Genomic DNA, 24,019 nt, shown 5'->3' with positions numbered 1-24,019 from the left:
GGGACACGGTGTTTGGGGGGGCACACGTGGCTGCAGGGGGACACACTGACAACAGGGACATGGCTGCCAAGGGGGACACGGCATTTAGGGGGCTCACGGCTGTGGGGGGACAGGGCTGCCGGGGGCACCACTGACACAAGGGGCACTACTGACAGTGGGGACACGGCGTTCAGGGGGCTCACGGCTGTGGGGTGACACGACTGAGACGGGGCACCACTGACACAGGGGACACCACTGACAAGGAGGACACGGCATTTGGGGTGTGGGGTGACCTGACTGATAGGGGGACAGCACTGACGAGAGGGACGCGGTGTTTGGGGGGCAGACGTGGCTACAGGGGGACACACTGACAAGAGGGACACGGTGTTTGGGGGGCAGACGTGGCTGCAGGGGGACACACTGACAAGAGGGACACGGCTGACAGAGGAACACCAGTGCCACAGTGAACACGGCTGATGGGGGGCACCCGGCTGACAGAAGGGACACGGCTGCCAAGGGGGACACGGCATTTAGGGGGCTCACGGCTTTGGGGTGCCAGGGCTGAGAGGGGACACCACTGACACAGGGGACACTGCTGACAAGGAGGACACGGCATTTGGGGGGTTCATGGCTGTGGGGTGACCTGACTGATAGGGGGACAGCACTGACAAGAGGGACACGGTGTTTGGGGGGCAGACGTGGCTGCAGGGGGACATACTGACAACAGGGACACGGCTGGCAGAGGAACACCACTGCCACAGTGAACACGGCTGATGGGGGGGACACGGCTGACAGAAGGGACACGGCTGCCGAGGGGGACACGGCATTTAGGGGGCTCACGGCTGTGGGGTGCCATGGCTGCCCAGGGGACACCACTGACACGAGGGGCACTACTGAGAGTGGGGACACGGCGTTCAGGGGGTGAGAGGGGGCTCACGGCTGTGGGGTGCCATGGCACTGACACAGGGGGATAGCACTGAGAGGGGACAGCACCGACGGGGGAACACGGCCGCAGGGTGCCACATCTCCTCCCCGCAGCGCCTCACGGCCGCCCCTCGGGCCGCGGGGCCTGGCGGGCGGGCTCTGCCCTGGCGCTGCGGGGCGGTGCCGCCGCGCTCCCCGCCGTGAGGGCGGGCCGTGCCCGCCGTGCCCGCCCCCGGCTCGGCGCGGCGGAGTGGAGCGGGCTGGGCGGCCCCCGCCCGGCAGAGCCCGGCGCCTCGCCATGGTGCAGCCCGGGGAGCAGGCCCGGCTCTACCGGCCGCGGCCCGAGCTGCTGCCCGCGGCCCACGTCCCCTCCTTACCCCACTACCAGCGCCTCTACCAGCGCTCCGTGGAGGAGCCGCACGGTGAGCGGGGCCGGGCGGGAGTGGGGCGGCGGGGCGGCGGCTCCCCGGGCCCTCCCGGGGCTGCCTGCAGGGCTTGGGGGTGTGTGGGGACCGCAGGGAGCCCCCCACGACTGAGGTGTTCCTCGGAGGGTGCTCCTCGTGTCCGCACAAGTGTCATCTGCCTCATCCCTCCCTGTTTTCTCTCATCCCTGTTTCCCTTCATCACTGTTTTCCTCATCCCTGTTTCCCCTTACCCCTGTTTCCCTTCATCACTGTTTTCTTCATCCCTGTTTCCCCTCATCCCTGTTTCTCCCTCACGAGCCGTGGCCTCCGCCTCCCTTTGCAGAGTTTTGGGGTGACATCGCTAAGGAGTTCTACTGGAAGAGCCAGCACACGGGACCCTTCCTGAAGTACAACTTCGACGTGACCAAGGGGAAGATCTTCGTGGAGTGGATGAAAGGGGCGACCACCAACATCTGCTACAACCTCCTGGACAGAAACGTCAATGAGAAGAAGCTCGGGGACAAAGTCGCGTTTTACTGGTGAGTTTCTGGGTTTGTTGTGGTGTGGAAGGTGTGGAAATACCTCGCGAAAGGGGACAAACAGTGTCAGTTTCCGCTGAGGTGAATGAGAGGCTGAGAACCTGAGAGGCTTTAACCTTTAGGTGGGTACAGCAAGTGTTTGCTTCCAGTGTCCTTGGGAAGAGCTGTGCCGTGGAGCTTCTCTGCCCTTCCTGGGATGCATTGGAGTGCCCGGCATAGCAGCGGGGAGCACCTGACTCCCAGCTCTGCCTTTGCAGTTGTACCTGCTGAGAGCTCAGAGCAGTCAGAGATGGGAGTGAGGCGGGTGCTACAACTCCCTGCTGAAGGAGGTAGATGTGGACGGAGACCTGGGGTGAGGAACAGCTAATGCCTGACAGCTGAAAGCTCATAAACCCCATATCTCCCGTGGTTTTGTTTTGTGGGTCTGGCAAGCTTCCACTCCTGTGGCAGAAACGTTCCCCAAATACCTGAGCTTATATATTGATTCATTCTACTTAAACATGTTAACACTGGTGCTTTCAGAAAGACTGGCTTATTTACCTTTAGGAAGAAAAGTTACTTCCAGCCCTATCTCAAGTATGTTTGTATTTTTTACCAGAGTAATTAGTGTTAAAATCTATGTGAAACTTAATTTTCATGTTGATGCAAAGTAGGTTTCACTGGCGATGTCTGAGCTCCAGAATTAACAATCCCTGCTGAACTAGCTCAGCTGGCACCTCAGCTGTGTCCCCAAACACTGCCATGCCTGGCTCTCCTGTGCATTTTGCTATTTCCCTTGAAACAGTATTTATGCTGCATGGATATGACTGTATGTGGCAGTGCAGAAGCACAATTAAGTGTACCCTGTGTTAGGGATGCACTCATTGGGATATGGGGAGTCCCTTCAGCAGAGCAGCTGGAGAAGTCTTACCGTCATTGCAATAAAAATGTCAGATCCTCTAAGTGATTTGTGCAGTTGAAGGTTTCCCTTGGTGTAAAGGGCTCACACTGGAATTTCTATCCATAGCACTCCTGCCTCAGCAGAGGAATTACATGCACTGCCTAGCAAATAATCACATTGATAAGGCACAGGTGAAATGTTGAAAGTGTTTATACTTCCCTGCTAGTTAAATACATTCTCAGACTCGCTCAGATGCAAAATGACTGTGGCTTCTGAATGAAAACTGTGTAAACTCATTCAGGTAAAGGTGTGTTAGCAAACAGAGCCATTTGGCAGCCAGTGCTGGGCTTTATGGAGGGACTGGGTACCTTCTTCTTGCACATAAATCTTTGGGTGACAGCGAGGCAGCAGCCTACAGCTTTAATTTGGGCTTGGTGAAGATTTTTCTTAGTTATTCTGGCAGCCTTTGTGTGGGTATTTATGGTGCTGAGCAAAACTTGGAGTGGATATGAGAGTGGTGGGTGACTGTCAGCTGTGGTGTTTCACAGTGCTGAAAAATAAGGTCTCTCCTCCTCCTCAGCAGACAGTTTTCCCTGATTGTTTTGGGATAAACTTTCCTAGCATGGTTCTGTCACAAGTGACCTGGCACTGCTGTGTGGAGCTGGGAATGTTGTGTCAGGTGGGAATGCCGGTGGGAGGGATGGAAGAGGCACACTGGACACATGACATGTGTGGTACTGACCTGCAGACCTGTGGCACTGAGGACTTGAGGAAGTGGGGCTGAGGGCTGTGTCTCATAAAATTACTCCTCTTTGGACACATACTTTTCTTCAAAACAAAACAATAATTAATTGCTCTCATCTTGTCCTCTGACATTTTGTGTTTAACATTCTGGAATGAGCCTGGCTCCCTAAAGCACTTGAGGTCTGTTGTGCTGTATGAAAGATGAAAAGAGAAATTAAAGCCTCTGAAAGCCAAATAGGTTTTTTTTATTTTCGAATACCTGAGCTTCTAAGAAGTCTGTAGCCTGCTAAGTGGGAAAATGTGCTGACCTTGTACCAAGGTATGGGTGACTGCCCACCTGTGGGAGCTCTGAAAAGATGCAGGACCATGGTCTCTGCTTTCAGAGAGGAGAAATTAGGGAAGAGGTGAATAATGTTTGGAGGCATTGCTGAGTGTCTCAGAGAAGTGATGTGTGCTGACAAAACTCAGCTGCTGACTGGCTGTCTCCAGCCTCGCTGGGATTGGAAGGAGCCAGCAGTTCATTTGCATTTGTTATGTCCAAGCTGCTCTGGAGGTTCCTGCACCACCAGCAGCCCAGGACTGCCCAAATTGGCTCCACTAAGGAGGTCTGATCCCAAGCCACATGGAATTGCATTTTCAGCACAAAGGGCAGTACAAGGGATTGCTTCATGCACTAGAACTTGTACACAGGTGACGTTTGCTGTCGTGGTGGTGTCCTCACGGTGCTGTTAGGAGGACTGTGTAGTTCAAAATGCCCATCCTGAGTTGCAGGAAACACTTGGATTTTCCCTGTGGCCTGTTTCACTCTGGTATCTCACACTGCTCACGAACGTTACAAGTATTTCTCTTTCTGCTGCTTTTGATTCCTCTTTCTCTGCTTGGTGCTGCTGATGTGGCCTAAAAAAAAGGAACAGAAGCTCCAGGAAACGCTTCTGATAAAGTGCTGCTCTCAAAAGTGAAATCTCTTTCACAATTGTGTGGAAAGGCTGAGGTCAGTCACAGTGGTTACTGGGGAGGTGGGTACCTGTGGTGACTTCTGTGGGACTCGCAGGTGAAACGCACGCTGGACAAACTGCTGGGACACTGAGGGGACTTGGAGCAGTGCTGAGGACTTTGTCATGGGTGGTTAATTAGGGCAGGAGCACAGTGTTCCTTCAGTGTGCTGTAGACATGCCCATGGCACTGGGGCAGCCCTTAGTTCTGTGCTGGAGTGTCTGTCAGTGATCTCAGCTAAACTTCAGCCTGGGCAGCTGTGGAGGTAAAAGTATAACCAGGTGGGAATTCAAAAAGAACAACACCCGTTGCAAAACTCTCTCTAATTAGACCCCAGGGTGTGAAGGCACTTGGATGCAGCCTGCTCTGTGCATAACCTGTGCCTCTGGTCCTCAAACCAGTCACTCCAGCTGCAGTGCTGGTGGTGCTTAGTGGGACCAGGGGACAGGGGCAGGAGGTGCAGCTTTGCACAGTGTTTTTAGAGTCCCTGTAGCCAAGGTGTGGGGGCTTAGCAGGGGCTGCTGGCTTCTGCCTGCTCTGGGAGAGTGTATTAATTTTCTGCTTTCTTGATACTGACATATGATGTAACACACCTAGAAAGGAGCAATAAAGATAATAAAGGCTGCTGGAGCTCTCTGGAGCTTTGTTTAAACAAGAGAATAACTGCATTATTCCCTTGTTCCCTAGAACAAGCAGGACATGCAAATATAAGATGAGAAGGCGTGGTTTGTTTGGTTTGGGTTTTTTTATTTTATTTTATTTTAAAATGTAATACAGGATTTATGGGCTTGTAGCTCTGACATATCTTCCAATAAAACTTTCTGCAAGAAAAAAACCTCACAACTACAGAGCATTTTTAAAAAAACAAAAAGAAAAACAACCAAATCAACCCACACATCTGTCATATGCACAGAGGCTGTGACTGAGGATGCTGGCTGTTAATATCCAGCCTTTTAAAGTGCTTAATTGTAGCCAGTTTCTCTATGATGCACTTGGCTCTGCTGCTCCCACTGGCTTCAGGGCTTTGGAGTGTCCCATGTCAAACTGACTCTTCATTTCTTTGGTAACTTCCTGGATGACTTGTTATAGTTCCAGTGATGAAGCCTCTTTCAACACTCTTCTGGTGGTGAAAGCACACCCCCTAAATCACACAGTTTGTTTAAAGAACAAAATTCACCACTGAGAAGGTTTTACTGATCCACACTTGCAGGCCTGTGCCTGGTCTGGTTCATGCTCACAGCCCTACCCAGGCTCAGCACAGCTCCTTTCCTGATGAGGATTTCCATGGGAAAAGGGGTGACCTCTTCAGCATCCTCGAAAATCCATGTCATTTCCCTGCTGTGTGTGCTGAGTGATAGATTGGTGGGTTTGGCAGATATTAATTCTTTTGGAAGCATTTCTGGACAGTACAGTGCTCTGCTTCTGGAGATCAAGGAGATCAGATGCACCTGAAGTAGGAAAGAAATTACACTGAACGTATTAGTGTTTTATTGAGCTGTAAATCTTGTACCTGCTTCAGGGGCAATGACAGTTGCAGTTACCATGCCAGAAAGTGTAATTCTGTTCTCTCTTTGTGAAATCTGCCAGCCTGGGAGGGGGTTGCAAAACTGGCTACATGTGCCTGAATGCTCCAGAAAGCATTTCTCATCCCTCCAAATGACAACATCTCTGACTGAGCTGTGTGGGCAGTGCAGGAGTGGGAGTGGTGGGAGCATCAACAGAAACACAGGATTGAAACGTGGAGTAAAGGGAGTAGTGTAGTAGCTCAGACACGTCCAAGTCATGTGCTTTCCCAACTTCTTTGGAATTCTTCCTCTCCTGGTTCTGGGACAGTCACCCAGCAGTGTGGTTAGTGCTGTGGCAGTAGTGCAAGCAGCTGCTGCGTTTGGGTACTCATATATAAGTGCAAACTGGGACAGGAGGGACTCAGAGCTCATCCTCAGGTGTATCTCCCTGGCATTTCTCCATAGGTGGATGGAGCCTCCAGCTGTGGGCTGTTGGCTGTTTGGAGCAAGGCCATGCTGGGCTGAAAATTAACCAGTTCCATGTAACTGCTCTGATTGTCCTCCTGTGGGTTTGGTTGCAGATGAGAGATGTAGACAGTGCTGCCCCAGGGCAGCATGGTGATGTCTGCTTAAAGCTTTGGAGGTTCTTGGTTTGGCCTGAGAGGCTGGAAAACACAGGGATCATGGTCTGAAACTTATTTCCAAGGTCTGTGTGTGTGTGCACCAAGACCTGGCATCTGCTGGTTTTCTCCTGTCATATCTTGAGGGTCTTCATTCCCAAGTGGTTTTGTTAATGGCTTGTGCTCATGTGCTCTGTCCTCTCCATTACTAGAGAAATCTCTGAGGTAGTTCCCAGGTGAGGGTTGAACTATTTATGTGAGAGCAGCAAAGTACCCCCTTCAGGCAGGTCCTGTCCTGTGGGTTTCCCATGTTGGGGTGTGCTTTCCTGGATGCTCTGAGTCAGGGGGTTGAGCACTGTGGTACTCAGGCAGTTGGCATGCACGGAGTCACTGGAAATGGTTTTCCCATTCCAGGGGCTGACTGGGAAGCAGAACTTGACTCACCCATGTCAGCTACACTTGCTGGTTTTCAGGGAGATGCTGGGAAGGGTGATTAGTTTGATGTTTTGGGGATTCCAAGCCCTGTTACTGCTCTGCAGAGCCTTTTCCATCACAGGATGCAGGGCAGGAGCAGGAAGGTGGTGAGTTCTCCCGGCCTTGTGCTGTTCTGCTCCGCAGTGCAACAAGGGCAAGGGGCAGGTGTGAAAGGTTGGTGACCACTTGATTACATGGTGCCTGTGGTTTCCCATGGTTTTGCCCATTCAGAAGCACCCCTGGACTTGTGTCTCCATGGGAGGGTGTTCTACATTACTCAAGATTTTCTTTGGAAGTAGCTTTTACTGAGCTCAAATAACGTGTAATTCTGCTTCTGTAGACAGAACGGGACCTTTCTCCTCTGTTAAATCAAATCTGTTAAGAAAGAAGGCACTCAGGCAGCACTTGTGTGGTTGCTCTGTGGCAGAGCAGCGAGGAGAGGGTTTGTTTAAGCCCTCCAACTTGGGAGAGCAGCTCAGCTGCCTTGATTCAGGGGAGCAACTTTCCTTTGGGTTTTGTTGGATCTGTTTGTTCCCAGCCTTTGTGCTCAGAAACCTTTGGTAGCTGCTACTGGCAGGGATACAGCATCCATCTATATAAATACAAGGGAGTATCCAGGAAGTATTTGACCAGATAAACAAGTGGGATGTCTGTAAGTGCCCAGGATTAGATGGCATGTGCTGCAGAGGAGGGCAGGAACTTGGATGTGGAATTGTAGAGCTGCTGGCCAGGGTGTGCTGGTGGTGTTTGCAAAGGGCTGCCCTGCCAAGGGCTGGGAGGTTGCCAGCCCCTCTTTGCTCGGAGAGAGCAATGAAGGGGGTCCTGGGAAACAGTAGGTCTGACTTGCATCCCTAGTGGAACAGGGTCAGTGTGTGCATGGAGCAGTGCAGGCTGCTGGGAGAGGTGGTGGAGCTGCTGGCAGTGCCGGAGCGCGGGGCAGGCGGCTCTAAGCACATGGATACGGCTGTTTTCCTTCTGGAAGTTTCCCACAAAAGGTTGTTCAAGAAAGTAACTTAACTGTGGATGGAAGAACAGTGGTTTTTGGAGCTTGTTTACTGTTGCCCTTTGCTTCCTCACTTTCAGGGGTCACTTTTCAGGACCAGCAGCAGGTCCCCCAAGGACAGCGTTGAAACCAAGCTGCTGATGGGGGCTCACGTGCCCTCCAGAAACAGCATCTCCTGCTGCTGGTCCTGGAGACAAAACATCAGATGCTGGTTCTGCCCCAACATGACATTTTGGTTTAGTCTGAGAGGCTCTTGGCTGAGCTGCTGTGAACACCCCAGTGCTGAAGTGCAGTGCTGAGGCTTAAATGACACCCATGGCATCTTTTATGTTCTTATTTAGTACTTTTTCCTCGTGCTGCTCATTGCTCTGAGAGAGGGTCTTGCTCTGGTGATTCAGCACGAGGGATTTAATAATTTTTCATAAGTTTCTGCTTACACTCTTACCCAAAATTGTTGGTTTATACCCTGTCCAAAGCTGCATTTCTGCACACCTCTGGGTGTGTGTAGCACAATAACTGCCTGGGGTCATTACTGAGGAGGGTGTGTGCACAGACAAGAGCACCTGGATTTTCTCATGTCTGTGAAACTTTTATCTTGTTGTGCTGGCAGGTATTACAGGGAACTTGATATGTTTTAAGAATACTTGGTTACTGTTGGGAGGGGCACCACAGTTGTGCAGTGATGGCATATTGCAGATATTGGCAGCAGAGTTGAAGCTTGGGCTGGATAAATGGAGTTCCTGGACAAAGGGGATGGTGAACTCCTGTACAGATCCAGGACATGGAAGATCAGAGCCTTCAGTTTGCTTATTGGACTAGAAAACCTGATTATTTTAGCTGTGTGAATGGCTTGTGTGTTCTTCCCTGGCACCCTGGTGTGAACGGAGCTGCAGTGGACAAGGCTCAGGCTCCATGTGGGTGCTCCAAGTAGGGGATGGATTGATCAGGCTTTGCCAAAAGAGGTGTGAGTGGCTCTTGTTCCAAGCGTGGCATCTTTCCTGGGGGTAGTTGCCTTGGCTGTGCCCGGTGGGCTCTCTGTGCCCAAAGCTCTTGGGCTGTAATACCCACTGTGAAACCACAAGACCTCTTGCCTCCCCCCAGCCCAGGGAGCTCGGGCCTGTTGGAGCAGGTTTCAGTTCTCTGCTTGCATTTCTGCACATCACTTGTTGTAAGTGTCGAAATGTGGTGTGATAGGAAATCGTGAGCCCTGGCAGTTGGCCACGAATTCAAAGCTCATCATTTTCTTAGGTGTCACCTCCCTTCTTTAGGGGAATCCCTCAAGGAAATGGAGGGCCTTCCTAGTTGCTTTTTCACACCCACCTACCTGATAGCCCAGAGAAGCTGTGGCTGCCCCATCCCTGGAAGTGTCCAAGGCCAGGTTGGACAGGGCTTGGAGCAACCTGGTCTAGTGGAAGGTGTCCCTGCCCATGGAACCAGATGGTTTTTAAGGTCTCTTCCAACCCAAACCATCCATTCTGTGATAGTGAAGCCTGTTCTCCATTCCTATTGCCACTGACCATCTTCTAAGAGATGTTCTTTATATGACAGTCCAGCAGGTGACACCTGTAGAGGTTTATGAGGCATGAAGGTGAAATGCCCACCATAAAATCTGATTAAAAGTTTAAATTTCCTCTCATGACCTTCATGGATATTGTTTGAGCCTCCATTGAAATCAACTTGCCTGGCTTTCCATGTTTCTAGAAGGTCTTCAAAATTTGGTAAGATGCTCCATCCAGAGGTGCAGTTATTTGCCAAAAGGGGACATTTCTCAGCTGCAGGTAACTTGTTGATTATTTTACTTACAGAAGCTTCATCCAGGATCTGTAAATTGTTCCATGGCCCAACTGTAAATTGTTTAAACAAGGAATCAGCTGTGTTTTGCTGAAAATAAGCTGTCCTCCTGTCGGACTGATAAAAATAGTCCTTGCTCCTCTGAAAAACTTACTGCTGGTAAACATCTAAAATGTTTCCTCTCATGTCAAACTCTCACATTTTTCCACAGCATTCCATGGGTTTGGCTTGCAGGGTTCCAAGCACTGGCTGAGGGCAGCCAGACTCAGTGATGTACTGCATGAGTCTTGCACATGACCTCTGTTGCAACGCTGTGTAATCATTCTGTTTCCAAAAAAAATAATTAAAGTTGCTTAAAAAAAACCTTTCCTCTAAATAAAATAGGCAAAAAGCTGGCATTTTTCTTCCGTGGCTGTTCTCTTGTGCTGTAAAAATAATGTTGGAAAGTAAGAACATGATTAGAGTTAATGCATCTCCCCTTGACTGGATGGTTCCTTTGGAGATGTCTGAGCACCCTGCTGCCTAAAGAAAGGGGATTGAAGTAGATTTTAGGGCATAGCCTGGCATGAGTGGGGAAAATTGGAGGGGATTCTGGCAGGTCAGTAAATAAAGGAGTGATTTTGGAGCAGTGTCCACCTCCAGCAGGACTCTGTGCTGTAGGATTGCTCAGGGTATGGCAAAGTGAACAGTGGTTGGGCTGCGCAAGATAAATATTATTTCTCTAGATGCTTCTGGTATTTGTTTAGGTTCTGAAAGGCAGCAAATACAGACAGTAGCTGGGAATGTATTTAATGAGAAGGAAGGACAGAAAGATGGATGTGGTTTTCCTATGGGACACTAACAACCATGCAGGGTGTTGGGTGTTTGCTTTGTAGGCTGCATTTCCACATGGCTATTTTTGAAGGTGATTAGAAGACTGATTCCTTGATCAAAGAGCAGATGGTGGCCCAGTGTCCCTGTAGAAATAAGCTCTATTTTAGCTCAGTATTGCCTGTGTTGAGCTGGGGCTGGACTTTGTGCATCATGCTCTGTAGAGCATAGAGCTCCTGATTGCCAGCCTGGTTTGGGTTTCTTTGTGGCAGTAGGAACCTATTCATCCCAGGTACATGGTCAACTTTAAGTTGTGATGGTTTGGCTCAGAGATGGATTTGAAGAAGAGCCTTGTTAGGCCCTACCTATGTGTATGGGGGGCACTGGAGGGGAAAATCATTGAGTGGTTTTAATGCAGTTCTCAGATTTAACCGTGTGGTTTTAGGAGGAGATGCTGTTAAACTGGCCAGATTTTTCTTTTCCCTAGGATTTCTGTTCCCAGGTTTACTCAACAGTGTTCTGTCATTGCTGCCAAATATTTCTGAACTCACTGGGATAACCTTTTCACCAGCCCCTCCCAAGCTGCACTCTGTTGTTACACCACTTCTTCTTTCGTGATCCTTATCATGATGCAGCGGGATTCAAGCGTGGCACAGGGATGGTAGAGCCTGAGCTTTCTGGTAAACCTGCTGCTCAAAATACCTCTCAGCCTTCCCAGAACTGCTTTGGGAAATCCCTGCCGTGCATTACTGTGGTGGGAGGTGGGTGACATTAAGCATGGGCAGGGCTGGGCTGGCTGCCCTGTTATTATGCAATGTTCTCATGAAGGTTTTTTGCAAACCTGGAGCCAGAGGTGCAGACCTGCAGCAGACCCATCTGCTTGGGCAGTCTGTTCAGGAGTATTTATTTCCACACTGAACAATCCATGCAAATACCAGCATTTTTTTCTGATGAAATGCTGTCTTTTTCTGATTATCTTGCACAGCTGGTCTCCCCAAACTCCACATTTCACCATAATCTGTTTATTAAAGGTGTCTCTACTCAACTGCCGTTCCTGTGTCAAATGGGGTGGAGGGGGAAATCCTATTTTTGTCAGTTTTGGCTGCTCTTGTTCCCAAAGGACCAGGCTGTCTCCAGGCAGACCCTTTTCAGGCTGCAGGTTTGGGGAGTGTCCTGAAAACAGGAGGTGTGTGAGCAGCTGGTGCTGGGCAGGCACCAGAAGGGCCCGGGGCTCCCGCTGCCCACGGGGCACACACGTGAGCCCATTCCACACATGGCAGGAGCTTGGCTGGGCCCAGCTCTCCCTGGCATTTTGGCTGCTCTAATTCTGGACGTGGAATGAATCAGGGAGCCATGAGCCCATCTGGCTGCCCCCAGTGACCTTGCACGTGAGGAGCCGTCACCGCAGCAGGAAAATTCCTTCCTTTACCTTGTACCCTGCTCTGGGGACAGGCTGCTCCTGGAGCAGGAGCTGGTGGTCATGCTGTCTCCATCCTGTGCCTCTCATGCAGCACTTGATCCCATGCTCAGGATGGATTTTGGGCTCTGAGCTTGTTTTAGTTTAGATGGCAACAGAGAAGGTCCTAGGGCGGACATTCTCACTGTCCCCATCTCTGCCCTACTGGAGTCTCTCTGTGGTTCCCCACTGTGCAAATTCTTCCTGTGGTGTTGCATCATTTCCTATTGCTTCTTTGCCTCTTCCAAAACCTTTCTCAAGCCGGGAATCCATGTTTTCTTAAGGGTACTTTCCAGTAGGTGAAACGTGGAGCCTTTTTCCTGCATTAAGCAGAGTTGCCCTCTGGGCTGCTGTCGCCTCCCTGTCGGTTGGGGAATGAAACCTGGTGGCTTTGAGGTGATTTGCTGTTCTCTGAAACTTTACCTTCCAGGTGCCCCACACTGCAGCTGTGCTTGGTCACCTTGGGTTAATGCTTTTATTTAATCAGAGAGTCATGGAATGGTTTGGTTTGGAGGGACCTGAGAAACCATCTCGTTTCACCCCCTGCCATGGGCAGGGACACCTTCCGCTAGACCAGGTTGCTCAAAGTCCCACCCAAAAAGGCCTTGAACACTTCCAGGAACTGGCAACCTGTGCCAGGGCCTCCCCACCCTCACAGGGAATAATTTCTTCCTAATATCCAATCTAAACCTCCTGTCTTTCAGTTGAAGCCACTCCTGCTTGGCCTCTCACTACGTGTCCTTGTAAAAAGAGGATGATGTGCCACGGGAGTTTAGAGGAGAAGCTTAAATGATCTGCAGCCCCTTTGGTCCTCAGTGGGAGCATTTCCAGGGGCCAGAAAGGCTTTGGCTTTGTCCCTAGTTTGCTTTGGTCTGTGATTTTTCTGTTTCCGACTGTGTGGATCTACAGATGGTCTGGCAGATCTTGAAAACTTCTAACACTTCACTTGCTTGCCTTCATTTCATCCTTCTCCTCTACACCAGCATCTCTTTGTAGTGTTATAACCCTTGTAAACCACAATTATCATCAGCAATTACCTTGAAAACCGTAATTCCCACTGATGCAACCTGTGCTTCCTGCTGCTCCATGCAAATGCAGAGGGAAGCAGCAGTCATCTGCTACTCAAACAGGTTATGCAAATAATTTTTCTTTGGAAATCCAGTGAAAAGGAAAAACCAAGCAGCATTGCTGGTTTTGTTTTTGGGCCAGCTTTGCTTGGTCCATTTGGCTGCTCTGGGCAGTGTGTGTCCCCTTGGCCCCTGAGCTGTAGCAGGTTAAGAAGTCCCTGCCCCTCACTGCTGCTTGTCATCCTACAGCTGAGATGGGCTCAGCTTTCTTGGTTATGTGATGAATGGTTGAAGCAGACCAGTGCTTGGAAAGTCTTGTAGTCAGCTCTGATGCTTGGCAGAGCGTGGTAACTTCTCGACCTGCTTTGGTGCAGACATCCAGGAGGACATCTGGGCACAGCTTCCCTCTCCTGCACTGCTGCTCCTCACCCCTGACTGCTCCACAGGGTCAGTGCTTGAGCTAATGGGGCTCTGAGAAACACTTGCCTGGTCCTACAGACCATTTCCCTGCTCCACAGGGTGTGTACAGCACTAAATCATTTGCTAACCTGTGTGATTTACTACCTGGGCACCAGGTGAAACAGCTCTGGGGCTCTGCATCTCCAGGGTCAAACTCCCCAGCTGAGCAGGCAGTCTGAGCCCCCATGGAGGTGACAAGTGTTCAGGTTCTCCACCTGGTGTTTTCCTGCTCCCCTGCCTGGGGTGATTTCTCCATGGGGTCATTCCTTCCTCAGACAGTGGCAGGACCACTGGAAGCCTGTGCAGTGGGGCTTGTGTGTGTCATGGTGCCTGTTCTGAAGCGGGGAGCCCCTTATTTTAACTGCTGGCAGAAGGGAGTGGTGTGATAAGAGCTCTGCAGAGCCTTTCCTATGTTGACAGGGATCTATTCTGTGCAGAGCTGGGCCCTGCTGTCCTGCACACCTTGGTGGTGGTGGGCCCTGATGCCCTTGGGCTGCCTGGCCCTGGCAGTGAATGGCTGCAAGCAGCTAGAAAACTGTCCTCTTTTCATGAAACCCACCTTTTCCAACAAATCAGGATTTCTAGGAGAAGGCCTGCCTTGGAAGGTCCCCAGTTGTACATTTGTGTGTTTAGTTTAAAGGACTTGCATTTCCTTAGTTGGTGGGTGGTTCAGTGGAGGCCACAGAACCCTAGAATAGTTTGGGTTGGAGATATCCAGTTCCACCCCCTGCCTGGGCAGGGACACCTTCCCCTAGCCCAGGTTGCTCCAAGCTCTGTCTAACCTGGCCTTGAATACTTCCAGAGATGGGGCAGCCAGAGCTTCTCTGGGAATTCTATTCTAGCCCCTCACCACCCTCACAGGGTAGAATTTCTTCCATATATGTATTCCATCTGGCCAAAAATTGCCTTTCTCCAGCTGAGCACGCACACAACACACAGCATGTAAAACACAGGCTTCTCAAGTGCTAAAAAACTCAGATGCTTTCCTGCTGTGACCCAGATGATACTGTAAAATTTTGAATTACAGTTGCTAAACGTAGGACTGGGTTGGAGGAAACTCAAACTATGTTTCACTGTGAATTTCATCTGATGGCGTATCTGGGAAGTTTGGGAAGCTGAGAATTGGGTTTTCCTTTCAGAAGAAGCCTTGCTGTCAGAGCAGAGATGGCACACGAGCGATCACAGCAGTGCTGCTGCCAACTATTTTCACCAGCAGTTCCTAAAAAAAGGATATACTTGGAGGATGTTGGATTCTGTGAGGTCAGAACTGCACGCTATGGGTGTGGAGGTGAGCTCTGCAGTAATGCTTTCAGAAGAATGAGGTTTTTTATTATATTTTGATTTCTTTTTCAATTGAATTTGGAGAAGTGAATCCTTTTGAGAGGCTGGGCACTGACAGCTCTTGCTCATGTCCAGTGGGTGCTGCAGGGAAGATGCTGCTGGCAGAACGTCGATGCCAGGAATTTACAGGCTCTTGTACTTGGTAGCGTGTGAGTGGACATTGCTTTAAATTCCCTGCCTAAAATCCATCATTCTCTGGGCTTTTGTGCCAGAGCAGAGGGGACAGCACAGTCTGAGTGCTGCTGTAGCCCAGTGAGTGTAGCTGTGGGCACTCCAGACTATTTTCAGACGTGGAGAGACTTAAAGCAATTGCCTGCTCTTGAAAGACTGCTCCGGGCCTTGACTGTGGATGCAGTGAAAGGAGGTGTTTTGTCCTGTAGAAACAAGGACATGACTTGTTTCCCATTAAGCACAAGATCATCTTAAAATCCGAAGCCTGAGGTTTCCCCCGCTGGTGTTTGCGGAGCTCTTTTGCAGTCACGCGAATGAACGGGAAGGACTTCTGAAAGCCCCCTGAAAATCCTTGCAGAAGTTTTAACTTTTGTCTGACTTTGTTCTGCACTTCTCCTGTGTGCAGGCTTTGAGGGCAGGCCTGGGTTTGTTCCATGGCCTGAATTTCCCTCCCCGAGCCCGATGAAGAAGGAGTTGATGTATTTGAGAGGCGCTTCTCCCGTGCCGGTGTGAGCGGTACCTCACACGAGGTCCGTGTCCCTCGGGGGTGCTGTGTGTGAGGGGCAGCACAGCTCTGCCCAGAGGGATCTGCAGGGCTGCTCACCTGAGAACCCACAGTTTGGGTGACCTGGCTGCCCCCAAAGAGCACCCAGGGCTGTGGGCTGCCTACCTGCCTTTCATGGGAAGCCTTCCAGATGGGACAGCCTGTGCTGGTCATTCCTCCTGACGTGTTTCTCTCTTAGTAAAGGCTGTAATTAGATCCTTTGCTGCAGCTGAGCACAGGCAAAGGGACGTCCCGCCTCCCTGCCCTGTTCTGTTGGGCCCACAATACCCAGCAGACCCCAGTGCAGAGATCTTCAGGTGAGAGATTAGTGGGCTGAGACACTCCAATGTGTATTTGGAAGCATTGTATTGTCTTTAAGAGCCATTCCACAGCAAGGCTCATGGCTGAGGGCAGAGCTGCTGCACCCAAGCAGGTTTGCACAGCACCAGCCTTAATGTTGCTAGACCTGCAGTGTAGAAAACCAAACCTGGATGGTGAGGGAAGGCACCCAGCATGCAGCCACACACAGCAGAAGCAGATGCTCTTCCTCTGAGCCAGATCAGTTACAGCTGCTCAGCCCAGCACTGAAATCAGCTCTTGGATCTTTGACTTCAAGTAATAAAATCAAAAGGGAAACACTCTTGATTTCCTGGTTTCTCTTTCCTAGCTGAGAGTTCTGCTGTAAGGGACTTTGTCTAATGGTCTCACATCTCGTTTAGCTCAAAGTGATGTTCATGGTTGTGATGGGGAAAGGAGAGGGAACTGCTGGATGCCAGGACTGAGCCTGCCCTGGGCACTGCTTCCTGTTACCACACTTTGCTTTTTCTTTGTGTCTCTCCTCTTTGCACTTAGGAGGGGTCAAACTTGCATGAAGGATCCAGCAGGGAATCACCCTTCCAGGAGCCAGTGGTGGGAAGATTCCCTGTCCAGTGTCAGTGCAGGTATCCATGGGCCCAGTTGCTGCAGAGCTGCAGGAAACCAGGAATGTAACTGGGTATCAGGAGGGATAAGTGTGTAAGCATCAGATCCATGAGTAGCTTTTGAATGGGATGATCCAAGTGTAACCACCAGTTCTGAAGCCCCTGTTCTCCGTGGGGCAGGAGGAGCAGAGCTTGTGTCAGCAGGGCTCTCCCAGCTCTTGTCTTGTTTCCACTAGAACCATGTCTGCCATTGGAGCACGTGGTCACTGCTGTGCTGGCACAGAATTACAGAGAAATAAGGGTGTTACTTTATGCATTTCTTCACCCCAGTAACCTTCCTGCCCTCTGTGTTGCTGGGGGAAGTGGTTTTCACTAGAATTCAGTGTGTGTTTTTGGTATGCTCTGACATGTTGGAGGGTGAGGTTTCTATCTGGGAGTCAGATGGAGCCTGGCTCGAGTCCTGAGGGAGCACAGAGGTGCTTCCTGGCTTCTCCCCAGCACCAGTGTTGCTTTTCATTTGGCTGCACATCCTTGAGGGGACACTTTTCCAGGGAGACTTTCAGCTGAGGGTGATGTGATAGCCCTGTTCTTCCATTAGGTCATTAGTGGACATTAGTGTTTCTGTTGTGGCTGTCTTGGGGAGACCTGGGAAAGTGCCTGACTGCTTCCTGGCTGTGGGAAACCACTGCTTCTCCAAGTGGGAGGTTATATCTCAGATTCTTTAGTCATCTCCTGCTGCACTGGGAGTGCCACCTCGTTTGCATGGCTAAAGCCTTGTGTCCCTTTAATATTAGCTGGTTTTCATTTTGGTACCAAACCGTTTCCCTGGGTATATAACATTCCAGTCCCACCTCCAGGTGCAGCCCTTGGCTCTTCTTCCCACCACTGTTTTTAATGGCCTTGTCCCACTGAACCATCACCTGGGCTGCAGGAGCCCGGAGCTGGTTCATGGGAGACCACAGGGAGAATGAGGCAGAGCAGGCACTGAACAAACAGACATGGGTGTATTTATATATGACCTTGGAAAACAAGACAGCCCTTGGCATCCCATCCCAGTCCCTCAGATGTCAGGTATTTTGGGGGCTGGGTGTTATTTCTGAAGCACTGGTCCATGTTTCATGCAGACATATCCACAGAGGAGTGAGGGGGCCATGCCATAAATCCCACAGTGCCCTTGAGCTCTTAGCTTTGCTTCTCTTGGACCCCCCTTGCCTCTCTGAAAGTGCCACATATTTCCACTTCACACATTCAGTTGCTTCCAGTAGTGATCTACACAGGGTTGGGGACTTTGGACTAAATTTTCCTGCCATTGGAGAACTTTAGTCCAAAAGTGGATTTCTGGGGCTTGGTTACTCTGTGCTCGGAAGGGCAGGTGAGGACAAACGTGTTGTCCAAAGCGGTTCTCAGTGTCACTCTTACCTTGTAATGCCTGTGCAATAACAAATATTCCCTGTTTTTCCAGGGAAGGGAATGAACCTGGGGATTCTACGAAGATCACCTACCATGAGCTGCTGCACAAAGTCTGTCAGTTCGCCAACGTCCTCCGCAGCCAAGGTACGGGTGAAGCAACAGGAGCAGTGGGTGCTGGGAAGGCATTTGACCAGGAGTGTGGAGATTGGGTTCACTTTTTGATTAATTGCCAGTCTGTTGAGTAATTCCCATCAGTTTGCTCTGCAATGCAATGCAGCTCTGGCTCTGTTGGTGAAAACGGATCAATGCTGGTCACGTCGGCTGTACAAGGAAGAAATCCATGCTCACAACTTCCTGCTCTGGGGCTTTTCCAACAAGCAGTGGGCACTGGTTACTTTCCTGCTTCCTTCAAGGAGGCAGATGAGAAACATGGAGCGTTCATTGCCGTCATCTCTCAAGAGCCATAGGGCTGGAAAGGCAAAACCTGAGGCTGGTGCAGCTCTAACTCCAGCTGGACTTTTATTGTGTGCATATAAATGTGGAATTAAAATCATGAACTTCTCTCTACATCCTGTTCTTTTGACATGTGATGTGTTCATTTTGACAAATGCCATGTTCATTTTCCCTCCGTAGGTGTGAAAAAAGGAGACCGGATTTCCATCTACATGCCAATGATCCTGGAGCTGGTCATAGCCATGCTTGCCTGTGCCAGGATTGGAGCTCTGCACTCTGTTGTGGTAGGAACAAGCTCTTGGTGCTGAGCTCTGGGGGGAGCAGCTCTTGTTTTTGGGAGAGGAGCTGGAAAGACGAGTTTGATCCATGAGATGAACGGAAACTAAATTAAAATGCTACTGTTTCCTTGCATTAACTGTGGAATGAGCTCCTTTAGCTTTCTCCATCAGCACCTGGTGGGATTGTTTGCCTTGGCTGAACTGCACAGCAGTTGTTGGGTTTTTGGGGTGGGTTTTTTTGTGTGTCCTTGCTGACCTTGCTGTGTGATCTCTGGCAGTTCGCAGGTTTCTCCGCAGACTCTCTTTGCGAGCGGATCCTCGACTGTGGTTGTTCTCTCCTCATCACGGCAGGTAAAACAGGCATCTGTGCATCTCCATTGCTGTGCCCTGTCTGAAAGGGCTTTATTTAAAAGCCAGTTGCACTTGGAAATGGGAAAGGCAGGGCAGTGCCTCAGCTGAGCCTCTCAGGGTGAATTACTGCTTCCCACTCTGAACACCCAGTGAAGCCTCTAAACAGCCCTCCCAGTTGGTCCTGTAAAGCCCGATGTCACCAGCTGCTAATAACTTGTTTCTAAACACTCCTCCTCCGTGCTCCTCCTCAAAAGCAGCCAGATGTTTGCAAGATGTATCATGAGGCAATCCTAATATAAAAAATTCCCACCCTCCCCGATTTTAAGGACGTTTCTGCTCCAACTCCCAGCCTTGTAAAGCAGGGGATCAGGAACGTGGCAGTGGTTGCAAGTAAGGCCACAGCATTTCCCCAGCTGTTTTTTTGCAACAGTGCAAAAAATGGTGGTTTTATTAATTTCCATGGCATGGAAAGGACCCATGAAACTGCAATCTCTGTTCTGGCTGTGTTGGATTATTTCCCACAGAATATTCCCAAGAGATTTGTTGGGTCAAACTGGGACCTCTCCCAGGGAAGGAATTTCACTGTTTCTTTTGGCGTCTGTTTCTCTGGGCTAAGAGGGTGCATTGGGAAAGCTTTCCCAGCAGCTGCCTGTCAGCTTTCCTTCCCTCCAGTGCAGGAGCTCTGCTCTGCCCTCCTGAAACTGCTTGTTTGCTCCAGCTGTTCCCTTGGCTGGGAAGCCCCTCTGATGTTTTCCTCACCACTTTGCAGATGCTTTTTATCGAGGGGACAAACTGGTCAACCTGAAGCAGATTGCAGATGAAGCCATCCGGAAATGCAAAGAGAAGTAAGTTTGGATCCCCTTGGAAGAAAGGCATTGCTGCTGGAATCTGCCCCTGCACAAATGGAAGGGGAAGTTTTCAGGTTCAGGCACAAACTGTCATCAGATGTTAGGGAAATAATCACGGTGAAATGACTTTGGCGAGCTCACAGACACAGCATCTGAGACTGAATGTGGGTTTGTGTGTTAGATCAGACATGAAAATTCAGGGCAGATAGTCTGCATGTTAGAAATTCAAACTCTTTAAAAGCCTTTAAAACTCTGAAACTTGAAAATTGTAAGTTTATATGTCTGTAAAAGGTTCTTGGGAGGACAGAAGTGATCTTGAAGCTGGGAATTAATTAGTGGAGGCTGTGTTGATGCCCTGACAGGGCTGAAGGGAAATAAGATCATTCTGTTAGTATTTTGTAGGCTGTGTTGGCCCTCATGAGGGGACAAACACCCACTCTTTTCCTTGATGTATGATCAGGCTTTGAAAGCCTTTCCTCCCTCTGAATCAGGCAGTTGTTCATGCCTAGGGATGGGAGCAGCCTCCTGATGCCTCCTGGGTCACAGACAAGCAAATTGGGATTTATAAGGAATTTCCCCAGCAGTGGCCTGGGAGAAGGACTTGTGGGATCCCCACTTTCTTCACAGGAATCACACCCGAGGAATCCCCACTGAGCTGTGCACAGACCATTCCTATTCTCTGAGCTCTGTTTCTGTGGCTGGTGTCCTTGGAATTCCATGGAGTTTGCATGGCAGCACATGCTGTAGCTCAGCAAAAGCAGCTCCAGGCCCCTGCTCTGCTCCAGTGCTGCCTGTGAATCCCAGGAGGGGCCAGCTCAGCTCCTGAACAGCCTGATCTCACAGCTCCTGCCTTTTCCAGGGGATCCCCTTTGAAAAAGTGCATCGTGGTGAAGCACCTGGGGAGGGAAGAGGTGGCAGTGGATGGGACCTGCAGCAAGTCTCCCCCTCTCAAGAGGCTGTGTCAGGATGTACAGGTACATTCCTGGGGGGATGAGGGGGGAAGTTGGATTGCTGTGGGCCTGACCCAGCAAATCAATTGGTGCAAAACCACTGCAGTGATTCCCTGGATGCTCCTGTTCTGACTCCTGTCCCTGTTTCCTCCCCTCCTTGCTGTCATTGCGTTGTGAGTGGTCTGAAAAACGATTCCTTTGCCTTACCAAGGTCTTCTCCCCGCTGCTTCCTTTAACACCATCACAAGCTGCCAGCCTGCAGGACCCCTGGGCACAGGGGTACATCCTCCAAAGGACAAGGACAAGATGCCTGTTTTCCTCTGCCCAGTAAAGGACTTTTCCTTCCCAGCCCTGTATCTGTCTCCCCTTTTGTGCAAAGACCAGGTGCTGTCCTGCACTGGGGCTGTGACAGTGGAAGCAGGAGAGGAAGAACCAGGAGGTCTGTGCTTGTGGTGTGGGTTCAGCACAGCCCCCTGCCATGACAGCAGTCCTGCTCTGAGGACAGTTCCGTGTGTGTGCAGGGCACAGTGACTGTGTCAGCTCTGGGGCTGGGGCTTGCCATTGACTCTGAAACCAGATGGAAGCATGTGGACCAGAGGAATGTGGGGAGATGAGGGTGGAAGGAGGAGGTGGTGGTGTGGAGCTGTGGCTGCTTACTGAGCTGCTGAGGCTGCCCAGCACCCACCTACTGCCTTTACCTGCTTCCAAGGCAGGTTGTTTTCAGCTCCCTCACAGCTCTGTGTCTTGCAATGGTCTCTTCTCTCCATCTGTGTTTGATGATTATTTGCACTGAGTTATCCCCAGGCTGCTGGCTCAGAAATGGATTGTAATTGGGGGATATTTGAGCTTTGGACTCTGCTTTCAGAAGGGATGGTCTGTGCACATCCCTGGAAGAAGGAAGTCCAGCAGATTCTCTGTCTTTGAGTTAGTTTTCCTTGTTCAGCTGTGTTAATTTTATTGGAGTGTTGCTTGGTGTTTGCCAGCCTGGCTGTGTGCCTTGGCCTCCTCTGCCCCTTGTCCTGTGAGGGCAGGGTAGATGTGAAGGAATGGAAAATCTGGACCAGACCAGCCTTCCTGTGTGAGGTTTCCCTGGTTGGGTGGTTGCAGGGAAGCCTGTCCCTGTGCTGGTTCCTGTAGATGAATTGAGGTTCTTGTGCAGAATGTCCCAGGAGAGACTGAAGGAGGTTCTCTTACCCTTTGGCTCTTGCTGCTCTACTTGTTCAGGCAGTTTCTTAAATATTATTTCCCTTGTGGATGCATCTTTACCATGTCCTTGGCATATGTAAGGATGCTGGATGCTGGCTCTGTGCCTCTGTTCTCAGCTGTGCAGGGGGTGGTCCTGGGGACCTGCCCTGGAGGCAGCAGGTACCCAGGGAAAGTGGTGGAAGCGGGCAGGCTTTTGCTCCAGAGGGCATCTCCAGGCCTGGCCCTGGATCTGAGCGTTTTCCAGCCTGCCAGGATGGTTTCCCAGCACACAGGCCTGTAGGCTCCCAGCTCCCTGCCTGCAGAGCCTGGTGTGGATCCTCCTCTTCCCGCCTTTCACTCCCTCTTTGTGGATTTTTAACAGGAAAAAAAGACTGAGAGTTCACAGAGACTCCATCCCAAGGTATTTACACACAGCGCTGCCTTCCTCTTTTTGGCACCTCCCCTCCGCTTCCCCTCCAGCTCCCCACCTCCCTAACTGCTCCAGCTGCACGGCCACACGTGCCTTCCTAACCTGGGATAGCAGGTGCATGTTAGTGACAGATCCCACCCGCTGCTTGCTGGAGCTGCCCACGGTGTGGGGGTGAATGCAGTGCCACCAACTGCTGCCAGGAACAAATCCACGTCCAGAACCCCCCGGGGGCAGGTCAGCGAGCTGAGGGGGGAATGCAGAGCCACTGGGATGCACTGTTGGGGTGAGGGTGGAGGACACTCTGCCTTTCAAAAGCAGCTCTTGGAATGCACTTTGGGGTGAGCCTGGCAGGGATCACCTGCAGCTTCCTGGCCACAGGCAGCAAACCTGGAGCTCCAGAGCCAGTGTGTGGGCTCTGCCTGCCTCATCCAAGGAGCCCTGGCCTCAGGACCCCAGAGCAGGCAGGCAGAGGCAGGTCTGGCCTCAGGGGCTGTGCCATGGGTCTGACCTCCTCATGGGGCAGAGGAAGCTGAGTGTTCCTCTCCTTGAAGGAGAAGTGGAAGAGGCAACTGTTGGATGGGCTGGTGTGAGCCTGCCTTGGGCTTGTTTACCTGGTGCCTTGCTGGTGGGACAGACTTGTGGAAATGCTTCCCCAGGTAAAGGCAGGAGCCCTGGGGATCCATGAAAGCTTTCCAGGTGGGCTCAGTTGTGCCAAGCTGTCGAGCAGCTGGTGTCCCTGCACCACGTGTGCAGGAGCTGCGTGCTGGGCTGTGGGCACCCAGTGCCCAAATGACACATGAACATCTTTAGGGCTGCAGAGAGACCCCGTGGCTGCTCTTTGTGCCTCTGTGCACCCAGCTGAGGGAGCTGTGGGAGCTCCAACTCTGCAAGGAAGGCACGTGCAAGTACCTGCCCTTGCAGAGATGTGGGAAATGGAGGCCTGATCTCAGGCTGGGGAATGTTGCCTGCTCAGTTGCTCCCCAGGCTGCTCTGAGGAAAGGTGAGAAGGCCAGGGGGAGTTAAGTCTTGCCCTGAACTGTGCCACCCTGCAGAGGTGGGCAGGCAGCACAACCCTTGGGGTGACCTCTACCCGTCAACCACAAGCACTGGTGGCTCTGTCACCTTCAGGCAGCCAGTGCTGGGTGGCTCTGCACTGGAGCAGTTGCTTCTTATCAGGGTAATTACGTTAAAATACAAAGAACAGGCTTCTTTGGGTCTGCAGGGCCAGGCAGTGTGAGCCCACCATGTCCCTGTTTGTCTCGGGCCGAGCTGCCATGGGGTCCCTGCAGGGTGAGTGGGACAGGTGGCTGTGTGGCTGTGCTTGCTGCTTTGCTGTGGGGCTGGGGCAGCCCCAGAGGGCAGGAGGAGCCTGGTATGGGGAGAGCCCAGAGCAGCTGCTGCTGCAGGGCCTCTCCTGGTGCTGCTGCTGCCCAGAGGGATCTGTCGGCGTGACCTGTGGTTTGGACACTCTGCTTCAGGTCTTGCAGCCA

General features: G+C 51.2%; 1 protein-coding gene across 2 annotated transcripts in view; it reads left to right on the top strand.

The window, feature by feature from the left end:
- Positions 1 to 1,160: 1,160 nt before the first annotated feature.
- Positions 1,161 to 24,019, top strand: part of ACSS2 (acyl-CoA synthetase short chain family member 2) — a 30,992-nt gene continuing 8,133 nt past the window's right edge. Inside the window, exons 1-8 of one of the 2 annotated variants that reach the window (XM_032704690.1) lie at positions 1,179 to 1,325; positions 1,651 to 1,846; positions 18,087 to 18,178; positions 18,668 to 18,771; positions 19,044 to 19,116; positions 19,886 to 19,961; positions 20,824 to 20,938; positions 22,482 to 22,520. In XM_032704690.1, coding sequence (XP_032560581.1) covers positions 1,202 to 1,325; positions 1,651 to 1,846; positions 18,087 to 18,178; positions 18,668 to 18,771; positions 19,044 to 19,116; positions 19,886 to 19,961; positions 20,824 to 20,938; positions 22,482 to 22,520 — 819 coding nt within the window. In that variant the 5' untranslated portion in view covers positions 1,179 to 1,201. Of the gene's footprint in view, positions 1,326 to 1,650; positions 1,847 to 18,086; positions 18,179 to 18,667; positions 18,772 to 19,043; positions 19,117 to 19,885; positions 19,962 to 20,823; positions 20,939 to 22,481; positions 22,521 to 24,019 lie in introns of both variants that reach the window. The other variant, XM_032704692.1, reaches the window with a different exon arrangement.

This window comes from Chiroxiphia lanceolata, chromosome 17, assembly GCF_009829145.1.
Source record: "Chiroxiphia lanceolata isolate bChiLan1 chromosome 17, bChiLan1.pri, whole genome shotgun sequence".
Lineage (NCBI taxonomy): Eukaryota > Metazoa > Chordata > Aves > Passeriformes > Pipridae > Chiroxiphia > Chiroxiphia lanceolata.
Note: the sequence above shows the minus strand (reverse complement) of the source record. Positions and strands in the feature narration are given on the sequence as shown.